General features: G+C 35.4%; 1 protein-coding gene across 1 annotated transcript in view; it reads left to right on the top strand.

The window, feature by feature from the left end:
• Positions 1 to 15,359, top strand: part of STS (steroid sulfatase) — a 96,268-nt gene that overhangs the window by 53,221 nt on the left and 27,688 nt on the right. The window contains exons 9-10 of the mRNA XM_090126007.1: positions 8,742 to 8,901; positions 11,622 to 11,743. Of these exons, the coding sequence (XP_089982133.1) occupies positions 8,742 to 8,901; positions 11,622 to 11,743 (282 nt within the window). The remainder of the gene's footprint in view (positions 1 to 8,741; positions 8,902 to 11,621; positions 11,744 to 15,359) is intronic.

Genomic DNA, 15,359 nt, shown 5'->3' with positions numbered 1-15,359 from the left:
GTTTGTGTCCACTACCTCTTATCCTGTCCCTGGGCATAACTAAGAAGAGCCTTATTTCATCTTCTTCACTTGGATAATTCCATATAAAATACATGCATAAGACCCACCGCCCAATCAGCTTTCTCTTCTCCAGGCTGAGCAGTCCCAGCTATCAGCCTCTCTTCACATGTTGGAGGATTACGTATAAACCATCCAATGCCCCATCCCTGGAGACTTTCAAGACAAGGCTGCATCAGGCCTTGGGAAACCTCGTCTACCCGTGGATGTCTGTTTTCATTGCAAGGGAGCTGGACTAGATGATCTTTAGAGGTTCCTTGAAATTCTTCAGATTCCATGATTCTATTGACTTGGTGTAGAGCAAACGAAGGCAATGACAGAGCCTTTACTTAAGAAATAGGTGCTATAGGAAAAGATATCCAAGAGGAATTAACTCATGGTAACAGTTTGGAGAAAAGGAAGAGCTGAGGAATGTGACCCTCCCCCATTCGTACTGTTGCACCGCAGCAGAGAAGGGTGGGGGGGAAAGGGAGGTTCAGGCAGAAGGAGTGGCTCTAAACCCCCTGCTGCCCACTCCAGGCACTCACATACTCACATAGCTCACCCATTGGTTCAGGCTGTGACCTTGGAATTCCACTACACCTGGATAGACTGGATTGACCTGGATAGACTGTATCGATGGGCCAAGGTTAATTGTATGAGATTAAATACAGCCAAATGTTGGGTCCTGCATTTTGGTCACAACAACCCCAGACAGCTCTACAGGCTTGGGAAGGAGTGGCTGGAAAGCTGCCTGACGGAAAGGGACCTTGGTGTACTGATGGACAGTCAGCTGAATATGAGCCAGCAGTGTGCCCAGGTGGACAAGAAGGCCAAGCATCCTGGCTTGTGTCAGGAATGGTGTGGTGAGCAGGACTATGGAAGTAATCTTCCCCCCTGTACTCAGACTTGGTGGGGCCCCACCTGGAGTACTGTGTTCAGTGTTGGGCACCTCAGTACAAAAAGGACATGGAGGTGCTGGAGCAGGTCCAGAGAAGGGCAACAAGGCTTGTGAAGGGCTTGGAGAATATGCCCTACGAGGAGTGACTAAAGGAACTGGGGCTGTTCAGTCTGGGGAAAAGGAGGCTGAGGGAAGACCTTATTGTTCTCTTCCAATATCTGAAAGATGCCTACAGCGAGAGTGGGGTTGATCTCTTCTCACTCGTGACAGGTGACAGGACAAGGGGAAATGGCCTCAAGTTGCACCAGGGTAAGTTTGTGTTGGATATCAGGAAAAACTTCTTTACAGAAAGGGTTGTTAAGCACTGGAATAGGCTCCCTGGGGTGGTGATTGAGTCACCATTCCTGGATGTGTTTAAAAACCGTTTGGATGTGGTGCTCAGGGACATGATTTAGCAGAGGGTTAGGGTAGTGTGGTTAGGTTGTGGTTGGACTCAATGATCTTTAAGGTCTTTTCCAACCTGAGTGATTCTGTGATTAAACTACATTATCTTTTTCATGGCTCACCTTTGATCTCATTCCATGTCCTTATTTCTTCTGTACTGGTGATCCCAGCACTGAAATCAACATTTCAGGCATGTCTCATCAGGTCTGAAAAGAGTGAAAGAAACACTTGTATTGACCTTCTATCAACATTCTTCCTAATGCAGCCACAGATATTGTTGGCCTTCATTGCTCCAGTTCTACATTGCTACCTCATTCAATTTGTCATGTACCAGGACCTGCAGATATTTCTCTGCAAAGATGGTTGGTCCCTAGCCTTTCCTGGTGCAAGAGCACAGCGGATTTCTCCACAGAGGCAGTTTTGGCACATCTCTTTGCAGAACTTCATGTGTTTCCAGTTAGCCAATTACTCCATCCCACCATGGTTCCTCTGGATGGCAACATGATCCTCTGGTGAATCTCTCTTGTAACATCTGCAAAACTGCACAAAGGAAGAAAGATATATAGAGTAAGCAATAACAGCACAGTGAAGTTTTCAAGTGAAAGGACTCCACTCTTTTTAGTCAGCAGGCATCTTTCTGAAAAATTACCCATGGATTTTAAGAGAGCTACAAAGGAATTGCTATACAAGCAAAACAAGTAATGCCGAAGTCATGAGGTTACAGAGTATCATGTGGATTCCCTTGGGTTAACACCACAGTGAAATATATCTTAAACATTAGCACATAAGCCTTACATGGTGCTTTAAGTAATTAAGGAACCATATGGTTACATATTTGTAGCTGAAGGCACAGCCTGAGGTGTTTTAGACGCTCTAAAAATTATTTCCCTTCTAGGATGCCAGACATAAGACAGAGGATAAATGATGACGAGAAAGAAAGAACACAAATACACTGGGGAATATGCCTTCCTGAGGAATAGTTTGATTGAATGGAGTATTTTCTATTAAGCTTTGCAGAATTTTGTATTCATACTTACAGAACAGAGAGCAATTTGAAATAGATCTTATCTGAATTAATAAAAATCTGATTGATAGGATTATCTTGGGAATAGTATGCCTTTTATTTTCAAAATGAATTATAACATGGCTTGCAGTTGCCTCTTATGTTACACTGGAAGTACTGCAATGTACTATGAAAAAAATAATTGCTATGTAAGAAACAAAATAATTATTTTATGAGAGATATTCTTAAAAAAATAAAAAGAAATTAAGACCTATGCAATCAGGTGAGTATATATTTATAGTTTTAAAATACAATGAGCTCTGTTTTATCTTTTACTGTCTCCATCTCTGTATCAGTCCTCAATTTACAAGTATATTAAGAATAATTTGCAGAAGACCTGAAGTGGATACTATCAATTGATTGCGTAATAAAAAATTTTCGTACATAAAGATTTATTCATATTTGCCATCAAGTGTTAAGGCTCTGTACATCTCTGGTACAATTAGAGAAAAACAGACCTGTGAAGTATGTAAGCCTCAGACACTGTTCTAACAGTGTGACTGAAAAAATAAAAAGAATAATCCCTATTTGCTTATGGTTATGTGTGCATGCACTAGGAGCTTTATTCATTTGCAAAACTGGGAGACATTAGTGTCTTTCCTCCCTGCATTTACTAGATAATCTTATTTACTTACTTTTTTGTATATGAGTGCTATCCGAATGTGAATATGAATCAAGACACTTAACCCTCTTGTCAAAGCCGGTACACTGTATTCAGCAATAATTGTACTGCCCTAAATTAAAAGCTCTCAACAGATCCCCACAATTTGCACTCACTAATTTCTCTTGATATCCATCCAAATCAGCACCAATAATAAAATTTAAGAGGAGTTTGGAGAGTTAGGCTTTCACCACAAGACTGAATGCCAAAAAAATATTATTTGAGGTTATTATTAATCTAGATCCTGATTGTGGAAATGTCAGTGTAAATTTGGATATCTCTTGAAATTAGAAACCAGAACGAACATGGTGTTTAACTAATTGATACCTAGTGTGATTTTCCAGTGCACTTTTTTTTAGAAGATATTATAAGGTAATATGGAAGTGATGGATTAAAACAGTGGGCCCTCTTTTTTGTTGCCTTTTTCTGACCGTTGTCAAAACCAGAAGCCTCAGAGGAAGATGCAGGAGCTGTGCTTCTCTTCTTCAGAGAAGACTTCCAGTATGACCTTGTTTTTAAACACAAATCTTGACAATTACAATTCTAGACAGGTTTTTAGCATTAACTAGTACAATTTTTCATCATATAAGCATGAAGGTCCACTTTGAGTTTAAATTCTTTAGCAATGAAATCCATATTAAAGAAGACAGTTACTGTTTTGAAGTGGGAAAATTTCAGATTCCATTAAACATCTCCTTGAAGTGTAATATTTCTTATTTGATAAAGGAGTAATAAGCTATTATATCTTCCTTATCTTACCTCTCTTTTCTGTATTTTCATTGTGCCTCTTTCCTCTTAATGCTTCATCTGGAAAAGTATTGCCTGGTTAGTGTCTGCTCTGTTTTGATTGATGTGTTGTCCCTTGCCTCTAGTTTCTTATTATTGTTTTTTGTTTTTTTCTTCTATGAAATATTTCTAATTGTACAATACATTCTCTTGAAATAGCCTTTTCTTTTTTTTTCATGAATATTACTATTCATTTATCTATTTAACTTTTTCTATTAGCAACTTCATTTTGTATCCCACCTACTATCTTTTTATTTTACTGATTACAAGTCTGCTTTAAACATTAGGCTTAGCACAGGTCCATTTTATTGTATGTACAGCTAAGCTCATTGTATGAATAACTAAGAGCATAGACTCTAGATCAATTATTTTTTCTATAACTTACATTGTGCTGCAAATATTCATATAGAATTTGAACTTGCATCTTGTTTCTTCTTCATCCTGCTTGGAAAGAAGTCCATTATCTTTTCTCCTGAATTTCACAAATCAGTGATACGTTGTGTCACATGTAGATTTTGTTTTACAACTCTCTCCAGTTCCAATATTGAAGTAAATGTAATAAATAATGGAGGACATAATACAGAGTAGGATGTGTCATAAGCTGTTTTATATTTTTGTTTTTCCCCAACTGTTAGTCAGATTTTGATTCATGGCAACTTTTGGTCCCCTATCCCATATTTAATATTCCAGAAGCTTTTCTTGAAGGTCCCTGTCATAGATCTTTTAAGTTTTAAATGTAGATACAGCCTCTGTAGCAAAAAATTGAATGACTATTTTAGTAAGATCTTCCACCCAGCAAGATTGAATGATTCTTCTGAATGATTCTTGGATGCGCACTTGATGATACACTTTTTCCTAACTTCTTAGTGTTTTTAAGTAATTACTTTCTCTTGGAAATGTGTCAATTTCACATGAACCTCTTTGACCAATGAGTCTTTTGCATCCTTTAGGCCCATTAGTTCCTTTGGAATCCTCCAGTTCATGATACATAGTGAATGATACATGACAAAACCAAAATTTCTTACCCACTTAGCCCCTAATTTTCAAATGACATCTATTATAGATCTGTGAGTGCTAAACACAGAACAGTGAAAAGAATTAGCTGATATTTTTACTGAAATTGATGCATTTTCACTATACTGCAGTGACCAGTTCATTCTGCAGTGTTTATGTTGTTAGTAAACCGTTTCCTTTCTGTAATTCACAGAGAAATCAAATTGAGCCTTATTTTGGTGGCAGAAACTGTGCTAATAAATATTTAGTAATATCAGTTGGAGTTTCTCTTTTGACTTTAATAAGTGCAGGCATTGAATTTGTTTCTAATGTGCTGTATTCTTCCATTCTCTGAAGTGGTCCAATTATTATTATTATTTTTTTAATAATCCAGCCATCTTGTAATTTTGACTGAAACAGAAAATATCTTGAGGGAGAATTTTACTTATTTAGAAGAAAGATGAAGATGATAATACACGTATATGATCTGTATCTTATTAGTTTCACTTCTATAGGAACAATTCAAGTTGAAAATTAACAAAAGAAGTATGAAAAAAAGGGTTGAAAATCAGTGTAATAATGAGTATGCATGCAAGTGAAAACAAATAGTTATTTGATACTTTTGTAAGATAAACAGTAGTAACCAGATCTGATTATCAATATTTCTAGTGGAAAGTCTACAACAAGCAGGCAAGAAAACAATTTCCTTATATTTTCATTCACAAGAAAAATATGTTTTGAAGGGTTTATTTTTATATGAATTCAAGAAGGAATGAAAGGGTAGCATGGTTATAATCCATCCAAGTGATCTAAAAAAAGTTCTTTTAAGTACTTTTCATCATGCATCATTCAAAATATTAGTAGTGATATACCACGGAGTTCTCTTTTGTATATCAACTTTCATACAAGCTCTATTCCCAGAGTTAGGTAATAGCAGTCAATTTAAACCAGAGGGAGGGGAAAAAGAGGTATTCTTATGGCTAAGATTTGAGATGTGGTTAAAATGGAAATTTGAGATCATGTAGTGGATGACTGCAGAGAGTTATGTCTATTTCTTGTCTGCTCCTGCAGTTCTCAGAAAAAGGTAAATGTAGACTGTTGTTCAATAAAACACTAAAGGATGCAACTATTCAGAGAACTTAGATAGCTAAGCATGAAAATACATGGGGTGTTTTATGCTCTTTTAAAAACATTTTTAGAATAATTTAAAAGCAGAAAAATAAAATATTGCTAGTCTGTCTAGAGTTTGCCAGGAATACAGACTGCTAAGTTGCTGTCTTTTCTCTGTTTCAGTGTTGCTGACTCCAAGCAAAATAGAAAACTCATGAGTTAGATTTTGAAATAGCAATAGGTTTTATTTTTACATAATGACCTTTTTTGGAATTTTTATTTTTCTTTTAATATTTCAGCTGTTTGAATGTTTGCTTCATGTTTCAAGCATCAATGCGAAACCTTGATATAAAAGCAGATAGCTTGAACAACATGTAACAGCTACAATTTTAAAGACAACATGTATCAAAATTTTCATACTTCATTTCAAGTAAATCTAGTGATGTCACTAAACAAAGTTTTAGTAAAGCAGAAAACCATGTGGCATAGATAATAGAATACAGTCTTCCTTAGTAACCCTGTCATTCCTGCCCTAGTTCCCTGCTATTTTTCTATCTTCCTGATATCTACTTCAGAGTTATAAAAAAATTATGCTCCAATTAGTCTTTTCAAAGGAAAACAGTCTCCTTCATAGAAGTACATAAGGAGATAGTCCTACTGTGGGGTACATTTTTGCTTTTTCTATCTCACAGTAGGCAGGCAGTTTGCTGAGCACTCTGTTTGTGCTGGGGCTATTTGGAAGTTTTCTATCTCTATAATGATTCAGGAAAATTGTGCTGTGAACTTAGTAGCTCTAAAAGTTATGCAGTATCTCGGGTTTAGAAGTTGCAGTGTGTGTGGGAATGGGTTTCAACACTTACCTTGAAATTACTTCAGATTACACAGGACAAAGATCAAAGCAACAATAAAAATGGAATTTATTTAAATAGTACAATCTGAAAACACTGTTACTATGTTCAGAAAAATGTGCAGAAGTAAGAGGAGCACAGCAATGAAAACTACCTTTAGAAGGTAGATGCTATCTAAGGATTTTCTCCATATTGTACAGCCAACAAGCTCTTGTGATGTTTACACAGAACTAGAATCTGTCTCGTCTTGGTAAATCACCTCTCTGGGATAAATTTTCACAGAAAAAATCTTAATTTGCAAACATCATGATTTAATATCCTTTTCCTGGATTCATGTTCAGACGTAAGTACTCCTGCTCAGTTGGATTTACTGTGATTCGTAAGTCAGTTGAGATATTAACCTTGACACTTTCTTGCTGGGCAACATAAAACGCCCAACTTACTTTTGAAGTGCAAATGACAGTTGTACATGGAGAGGTAGAGACATCTTTTGTGCAAAAGGTGAACAAAGTTTCTTGACATCTATCTGGTTTTTGAACTAGCAGTATTAAATATTTGGCATACTTCCTTCTGCTAAATGGTAGGGATTTAAAGCCAAGTAACATTTTCTTTATATAGTTATTTTGAAAATCCCTTTTCCTTCAACAATAATTTAAACAAAAATAATCTTCACATCTAATTTCTAACTTTTAGAATAGATACTTATATACTTTATGGTGAGGAGTTATATTTGATTCAATGGCAGGAGATGATGTTTAAGACTGGTCTTAAAAGAATAGCCTTGCTGAAATCAGAACGCGCTCTGATTTCCAAGAACAGATTAAGCTAAGATTTTTGCTTGTTGTAGTGTTGTATGTCAGAAAGTTTAATTTTCTTAGTATCAGAATAATAATTATGTTTTCCTGGCCTTTTTATACTATATAATATATTCAGCATTACATGTTTTGATGAAACCCGTGAAGAAAATACACAGTAGTGTATTATAACAAAAAAATCACAAGCTAAAAGATTTCAGCCACAAAACTCTCTATAAACAGATATGAAGTTGCCATCTTATTATTAAGCAATGAAAAGATTGTAGGAAAATAAATAGCCATTCTGAATCCTCCAATGCAGAAATGGAAAAAATCATGGAGAAGTCAAGACAGTATGTATGGCCTGGGCTTGACAGTGAAGATCTGAAAATCCTGGTGCACTGAAGTTCTAAATCACTGAGGAAACAGAACTATTCAAACACTTCATTGTGATATTTTGTTTTATTTGTCAATTTATTTTTACTTGAAAAGGGAGAAACAAGAAATATAGACTTGTAATTTTTGAACCATGAGTTACTCTTGGCTTCACACAGTGATGTACTTTCAACACACATATTCCATTTCTTTCAGTTATTTCTATTGTTGTTATCATTGTAGCAAATTTCTTACTAGTTCATTTATTTAGAGAGTTCTGTAACATATTTAAATTGATTATTCTAACTAAAAACTTTTGACACCATTTTAACAAAATATCATATATATTTTCTGGTTTTATACCTCAGAAGTCATACTTCAATTTATTTTGATTCCTGTTTTTTAGTTATGTCTGCATATATCTGCAAGATTCATTTACTAGATCAAATTTTCTATGAGGATTTCTGCAAGCTGCCTTTTTGTTTTCCACGACCATTATTTGTTTATTTATTATAACTAAATACACTTTATAAGCTCTGTCTAATATATAATAGTAGATTTACAGTAAGAAAGTTTCTGATCGTAGGTGGGAAATCTAGTTCACTATACCGAGCAAGTTAAAATGCATTTAATGAAAAACTACATAGATAGCTATAAATGGTATCTTGTGGGGTTGTGTGCTATTTTTCTAAGAAGAAATTGATGTCTTATCGAACACTTTCTTTTTTAGGTGGAAAATCAACTAACTGGGAAGGAGGTATTCGTGTGCCAGGGCTTCTCCGTTGGCCTGGAGTGATTCAGGCTGGCACTTATATTGATGATCCAACAAGCAACATGGATATTTTTCCTACCATTGTCAAACTTGCAGGGGCACAGTTACCCTATGACAGGTATGTGTACTCGGTGTAGTTATAAACAGCTAGAACTCAGTATCGAGCACTAATATTTCCCTTACTTTCTTTTGTAACTGTTTTAGGTGGTGTTTTGTTGTTGTTGTTGTTTGGTTTTGTTGTTTTTGGTTTTTTTTTCTTTTGCTGATAACATTTGTAAAGATCAGCTCTGTGGCTAGTTCAGAGCATTACAATACAGTTATTCAGTGTGGTAAGCTTGCAGGAGAGGGAAGAAGTACTGGACAACTACAGGGTGAGAGAATACCAAGAGCAACATGCTGACCTAGAATTATTTACCAAAAAGCAAAAACAAACGTATCAGAAGAAGTTCTGCTCTATATGATTGAAGATGGTAGAAAAGGGACCTACAAGTTTAAATTATTTTGACTTTATGAGTTAAACCTTCACCTACTTAGGATAGCAAGTCACATCAAAATGCTACCTATGCTTTTCATTGGATTTATTGTTCTCTACCAAATGAGTAAAAACAATCTCTTAAGAGTGTCTTGTAGTCTGATAAGAAACTCCATGAGACTTTCAAACTTCCTAAGATGTTTTACTGACACTCCCACATCCCCGTGTTTTATTTTATTCAGGAGATATCCATTCTCATCAGGAAGGTGCACCCACCTGAATTCTGCTGCCATCCAACTCCAGTATGTAGATAGATGCTGATACACTTATGCTTTGAATACATCTGCCATGCACAAACAACTTTTGAGCAGAAAGCATCCAGAATCCACATGAGGTAGATCAGCCAGGAGCTACTCTGCTAATGATGATTCATGGAGTGTGTGCAGGAAATGGCAGGGAGGGACATATGTAGGACATGAAAAATTAGTCAGACTTGCTCTGAGACATCCCTTACAAACAGGGACTCAGTCAAACCTAAGCAGTCCAGATTAGTCTAAATGAGGGCAGATCTTATGCATTTCATTTTAATATTTCGTGAGTGAAGTCTCAGGCTTATATATTCTCATAAAACTAGTAGATGTGGGTTATACTTTGTACAAGACTACTAGAGACACATTACTGGAAACAACTTTTTTCCCTTCAAGAATCTGTAGAACAGGGTGTATGCACTAGACATGAATCTGTCCTGCTCTTAGCTTTACAGTGGCCAGGCTTGCAAGGGCAAAACCAGAGTGAATAACTCAGAGAAGAAAACGTTGAGAAGGGAGGGGAGGGGAGGGGAGAGAAGAAGAAAAATTGAAAATGTATCCCCTTGCTGCCAAGAATTTCACAGTCAGATCTAGATCAAGGTTTAAAACAGTGGAATTTGTGCCCATCTTGTAGTAGTTATGAAACAGGTCTTATATAGTCATGAAATTTGACGGGCATTTAGATGTTTAATTGTTTAAAAAATCTTTTTACAAAATATTGATCAAAATGTTTAAAAAAACACTTACCTGATGATCTGTATACCAGCACAAATGAACTTCATATGAAACTTCTTGTAAAATTTGTTATTCACACAAAGTATTAAATGCAGATTGTTATTTCTCTCTCATCAGCTGATTCCAAAGATTCATTAGCTTAGTTTATGGAAACATTTAATTGACTTGCTTGCTAAATAATTCCATTTCAATGCAAACTGACATACTTTTTCAAAAAATCATCAATTGTCCAGCAGAAAGAGAATTTATACATATATTGCTCAAAAATAATGCCTCCTATTTATTTTCACATTTCATATTGCAAAAAATACAAAGACCACAATAACACTATTTGAGCAAATTTTAAGCTACAAAACACTATTTTTAAACATAGTTATAACCATTAGTGATGGTCAAAAGCCTGCCTGCTGCTTGAATAAAAATCTGTATCAACAGAGGTGACTCACTGTTGCTATCGCCACTGCTGAAACATGCTACCCCCTACCTCATTCTGCTCACATCCTCTGTTTGGTCTCTATAAACATTCAGCAAGTGTTGATGAATGTCAGTAGGAGCTATTTTTTTCTGCATGGAGGAAATAAATTACACACACTTGCTTCATATGCACTTCCATGTCAGATCCCATTTTGTCAGACTGCCCCTCTGCTGTTGCAGAGCAACAAAATGTAATAGAATATTGGCGGGAAGGTACTGCCATACTACCAACATTTGCTTCTGGCATTATAGGCCAACATAATAAATTAGGAGACATTATCTTTGGAACAGCCTTTGTATTTGTGTATGTATATGTACTTGTGTGTGTGTTTTTATATGTAGTTGATAAACACTTATACATAGTTCCTTTTCAGCTTTGAAATCAGTAGTTCTGTGTTAAACTCTGGCATTCATAATTTACTGGACATAGTTATTACCATTGCTTCAGGGAATGCAAGCACAGTGTAGCAGAGATTTATCTGTTCTTAGTTGTTACTTCAACGAGACTAATTCCAAGCAACTTGAGCAGTTATATATTTACATGCAGAGGGCTGTGTTTTAGCAGTTTACACATATATGTCTGATCTCATTCTCAGCAAGAAAAGAGAAAAGTGGGAGGAAGAAGCAGTCATTCCTAGTGGCAAAATATAAAATTTACGTTTCCTTAAATAATGTAGAAATCAAAGGGGAAGTGCATCTGAATGTTTTATTCCAAAATGATCAATTGGAAGTGACCATTCAGATCATGAGAGGTAGATTTCAAGAAGAGAAAATGCACAGTTACATCATCTTTGCAGAAAGGGGAAGTTTGGATTATTCTTCTGAATTTGAAATGTTTTTTTTACTCAGAATTATTGATGGACATGATCTGATGCCTTTACTTCAAGGAAAAGTTATCCGGTCGAAGCATGAATTTCTCTTCCATTACTGTAATGCATATTTAAATGCAGTGCGCTGGCATCCAGGAAACAGTAAGTAAACTCACCTACTCAAACTTTAAATATTTAATATAATTGTTACTGCATCTCAAAAAGAATTGCGAAAAAGTCTTTGACTATAGTAAAAAATAAATTGCTTAAAATATCTAACAATTCATTATTTTTTTTCACTTTTCATTTGCTAAAATACACCTATTAACAGAGCCATTTCACCGTCTTACATTTACTTATTGCTGTGTATTAATATTACATATGAAGACAATATAGCAATCTATTTTTTAAATTTGCTGTAAAGATAGTCTGTTTTGCAGAACAAAGTAGTCAAGGTTAACTGTTACATCTTTCTAAAAATGTACAGATAATAGGATGTCTTGCTGAGTAACAGCTTGAGTATGATGCCATCCTGGCCATTTTTACTACTGAAATAATGAAGTATAGAAGTATCATTGAGTCATAGTCATTATTCAGTAATTTAATTCAGGATTATACATAACCTTTTCATGCTTTTTATGAACTAAATAAAGCCTTGCCTTCTTATCCTCTCCTTCTTAACCAAAAGCTCACTATTTCTAATAGCATTGTCCAAAATAATTAGAGCATGTTTCCCTTCCCATAAAAATCTCAGGGCTGAATGAAATTAAGTGTGTTTTTCACATATCAGTCAACATTCAAAGTTACTTATATTACTGCTTAACAATTGAAGATTTGAAACAACCCTTTGATGTAGCATTTTTAGTTAAGATAACTGTTATATGTAATATAATATAATATTATACTATATTATAATATATATTATATTATATTATATATTATTATATTATATAATATTATATTATTATAGTTTCAAGGCTAAGCCTGCCGATGACCAATAAGACCAATTTTCCAACTCATTTTAATTCTACAAATTAAGTCCTATTCCAAAGCACTTAAAGTAAAAATTAAAAAATTAAAAAAAAAAAAAAAAAGAAAAAAAGCTACATGAGTGTTTTTTATTTACTACAACTTTGACTATACATCTTGCATTTGATAAATAACCATAAGGAAGAGCCAAACAGTAGGAAAATGTGTTTATCTAGGGTAATTTTTTTTTTATCTGTGGTTGGATGTAATTATTCTGCTTCATAAGGGGAGACACAGGCGGAGCTCCAGGCAGGCAGAAGTTTTTTCTTACTAATGTGCATTTGTGAGATGAAGTAACCCCTTATCTAAGCAAAGGACCAACTTTGTTAATCACTGAAGGGGAGTTTAATGAGAAATGAAGAGGAGCGATGATGAGGAACTAGTCTACTTTGTTTACTGAGGGAAAACAGTTTAGAGTGTGACTTTCCTTTTATCCTTCCTCCAAAGCAAGTGAAACCTAAAGCCTATTCAGAATCTGGCAATAACATTGTTATAAGACTGGCATATTTCAGAACGGAATCACATTTTGGCAGCCTAGTATATAGTTTGAGAATGAGTTCAATATTAATTTCTGCTTTCTTTTGTATCAGACACGTAGAATTGCTCTCCTTCAGTTTTACTTGTTCAATCTCAGATGTTCAGAAATGCCTTTTCAAGGTAGACAGTACAATCATATTTTTAAAAATATTTATTGTAGTAAGCTAAAGTTTTGTGCCTACTTATCTCTCTCTATTGTGTGTTATTGTTGTATAGAGATAAACATACTTGCATTACAGCTGCATGCACCCTGATACTATCAGCATTGTGAGTGATTGTGGAAAAATAAGTATGATTGTTTTTTTTCTTCTGATATCTCAGCAACATGAAGTAATTGATAAGCTCAAAGTGTAATATATTACTAGTTAGTGTATTAATTGTTCTGTAGTCTCCCTCCACAGCTCTTTTTTTTTTTTCCACACCTGATCACAGAGGTCACTGACAGGCACAATTTCTGCAAATACTAAGTGACATTCTATTTTCGTGTATGAAAAATGAACACAGCTTTTTTTTTTTTTTTTTTTTTTTTCTTAAGCCATTATTTTATTCATTTAATTCAAACTTTTGAAGAGTTTTTTCCAAGCAACAAAGACCTAAACTGGAAGTATCCTACAACAACAGCTTGTTCAATCTCATTCAATATACTTAGGAACACATCCAAGAAAGCAGATGAATCTAACTTCATTAAGGACAGGCTGGATAATTAAACAGTTTTCACTTAACCTCAGGTAGAATATGATCAGTTTCAAGTATATAAGGCTTCAATATTTAGGTAGATCTGGTCATCTTCCTATGTCTACATATATCCATGTCTTACGTACCTTGTGGCCTAATAAGTTCCACATTCTTCCATGAGCACACACATTTTCCAGTTTCCAGAAATGACTACAACATCTCACATCTGATAGTTGTGTCTTTCCAGTGACTGTGATCAAATAAACAGAACTCAATTCACAAAGGACTACCAGAAGTAGATACTTAATATTCTTAAGAATAGTCTTGAAAACTATGCGTTATGTAAGAAAAAACAAGCAAATTATTGAGAAAAAGATCGGGAAGTATTGTCTCTTTCTGTTTACTGTAAGAAGTCTTTTAGACCAGAAATGGCTTGTGTTGTTCTAGGGCTGTATTTCCTAGATAGTTAAGTACATTGATTTCAACTACTTTGAAACTGTATAAAAACATGCAGCCTATAGATTATGCCTGTACATATGGGCCAAACGCTGACCGACTCTGCCTCTCACTAGGACTGAAGCCTCTCACAAAGTTTAGTGGAAGACATTGTGATTATGTGGAATGAATAATCCCAGATAGGGATTATTAGGACCTAATAGGGGTGTACCACTGGACTGTCTTCTGCACTGGTCTAGACCATTATTAGAAGAACCCAACTGACCGACTACATTACAGATTGATGGTCTCTTCTTCATCACATATGTAATTTCTCTTAATAAGTGTATTTTTTTAAGCACAAAACAGCAATGAAGAAAAGAGAACTTAAGAACTTATGATCAAAAGAAGTTTGACCAGCAGGCTAAGGGAGATGATCCTGCCCATCTACTCTGCACTGGCCTTCAGGCCTCACCTGAAGTACTGCATCCAGATGTTATGTCCTCAGTACAAGAGAGGCATAGACCTGTTGGAGAGCGTCCAGAGGAGGGTCAGAAAAATGATCCAAGGGATGGACTGTGTCTCTTAGAAGGACAGGCTGAAAGAGCTGGGGCTGTTCAGCATAGAGAAGAGAAGGCTCCAACGCGACCTGATAGCAGCCTTTCAATATCTAAAGGAGAGCTACAGGAAAGAAGGGGCAAACTGTTAGCAGGGTCTGTGATGACAGGACAAGGGGGAATGATTTCAGATTTAATAAGGGGAGACTTAGGTTGGATATAAGGAAAAAGTCTTTTATGGTGAGCACTGGAACAGGTTGCCCAGAGATCTGATGGATGCCCCATCCCTGGAAACTTTCAAGGTCAGGCTGGACCAGGCTCTGAGCATCCTGTCTAGCTGTGGCTGTCCCCATTCATTGCAGGGGATTTGAACTAGATGACCTTTAAAGGTCCCTTCTAAATATAAGGATTTTGCAATTCTATGATTGTAACTGCTAAGGAATATGTTATTTTTTATTAATTAAAATGCAACTTATTCCAAACATATAGAAAAAGAACATATATTTCCCATAAACATTTATTACTGCTTATATTCTCATATTTCT

The sequence above is a fragment of the Phasianus colchicus genome, chromosome 1 (assembly GCF_987193195.1).
Source record: "Phasianus colchicus chromosome 1, bPhaCol1.hap1.1, whole genome shotgun sequence".
Lineage (NCBI taxonomy): Eukaryota > Metazoa > Chordata > Aves > Galliformes > Phasianidae > Phasianus > Phasianus colchicus.
This window is presented reverse-complemented; position numbering and strand designations above follow the sequence as displayed.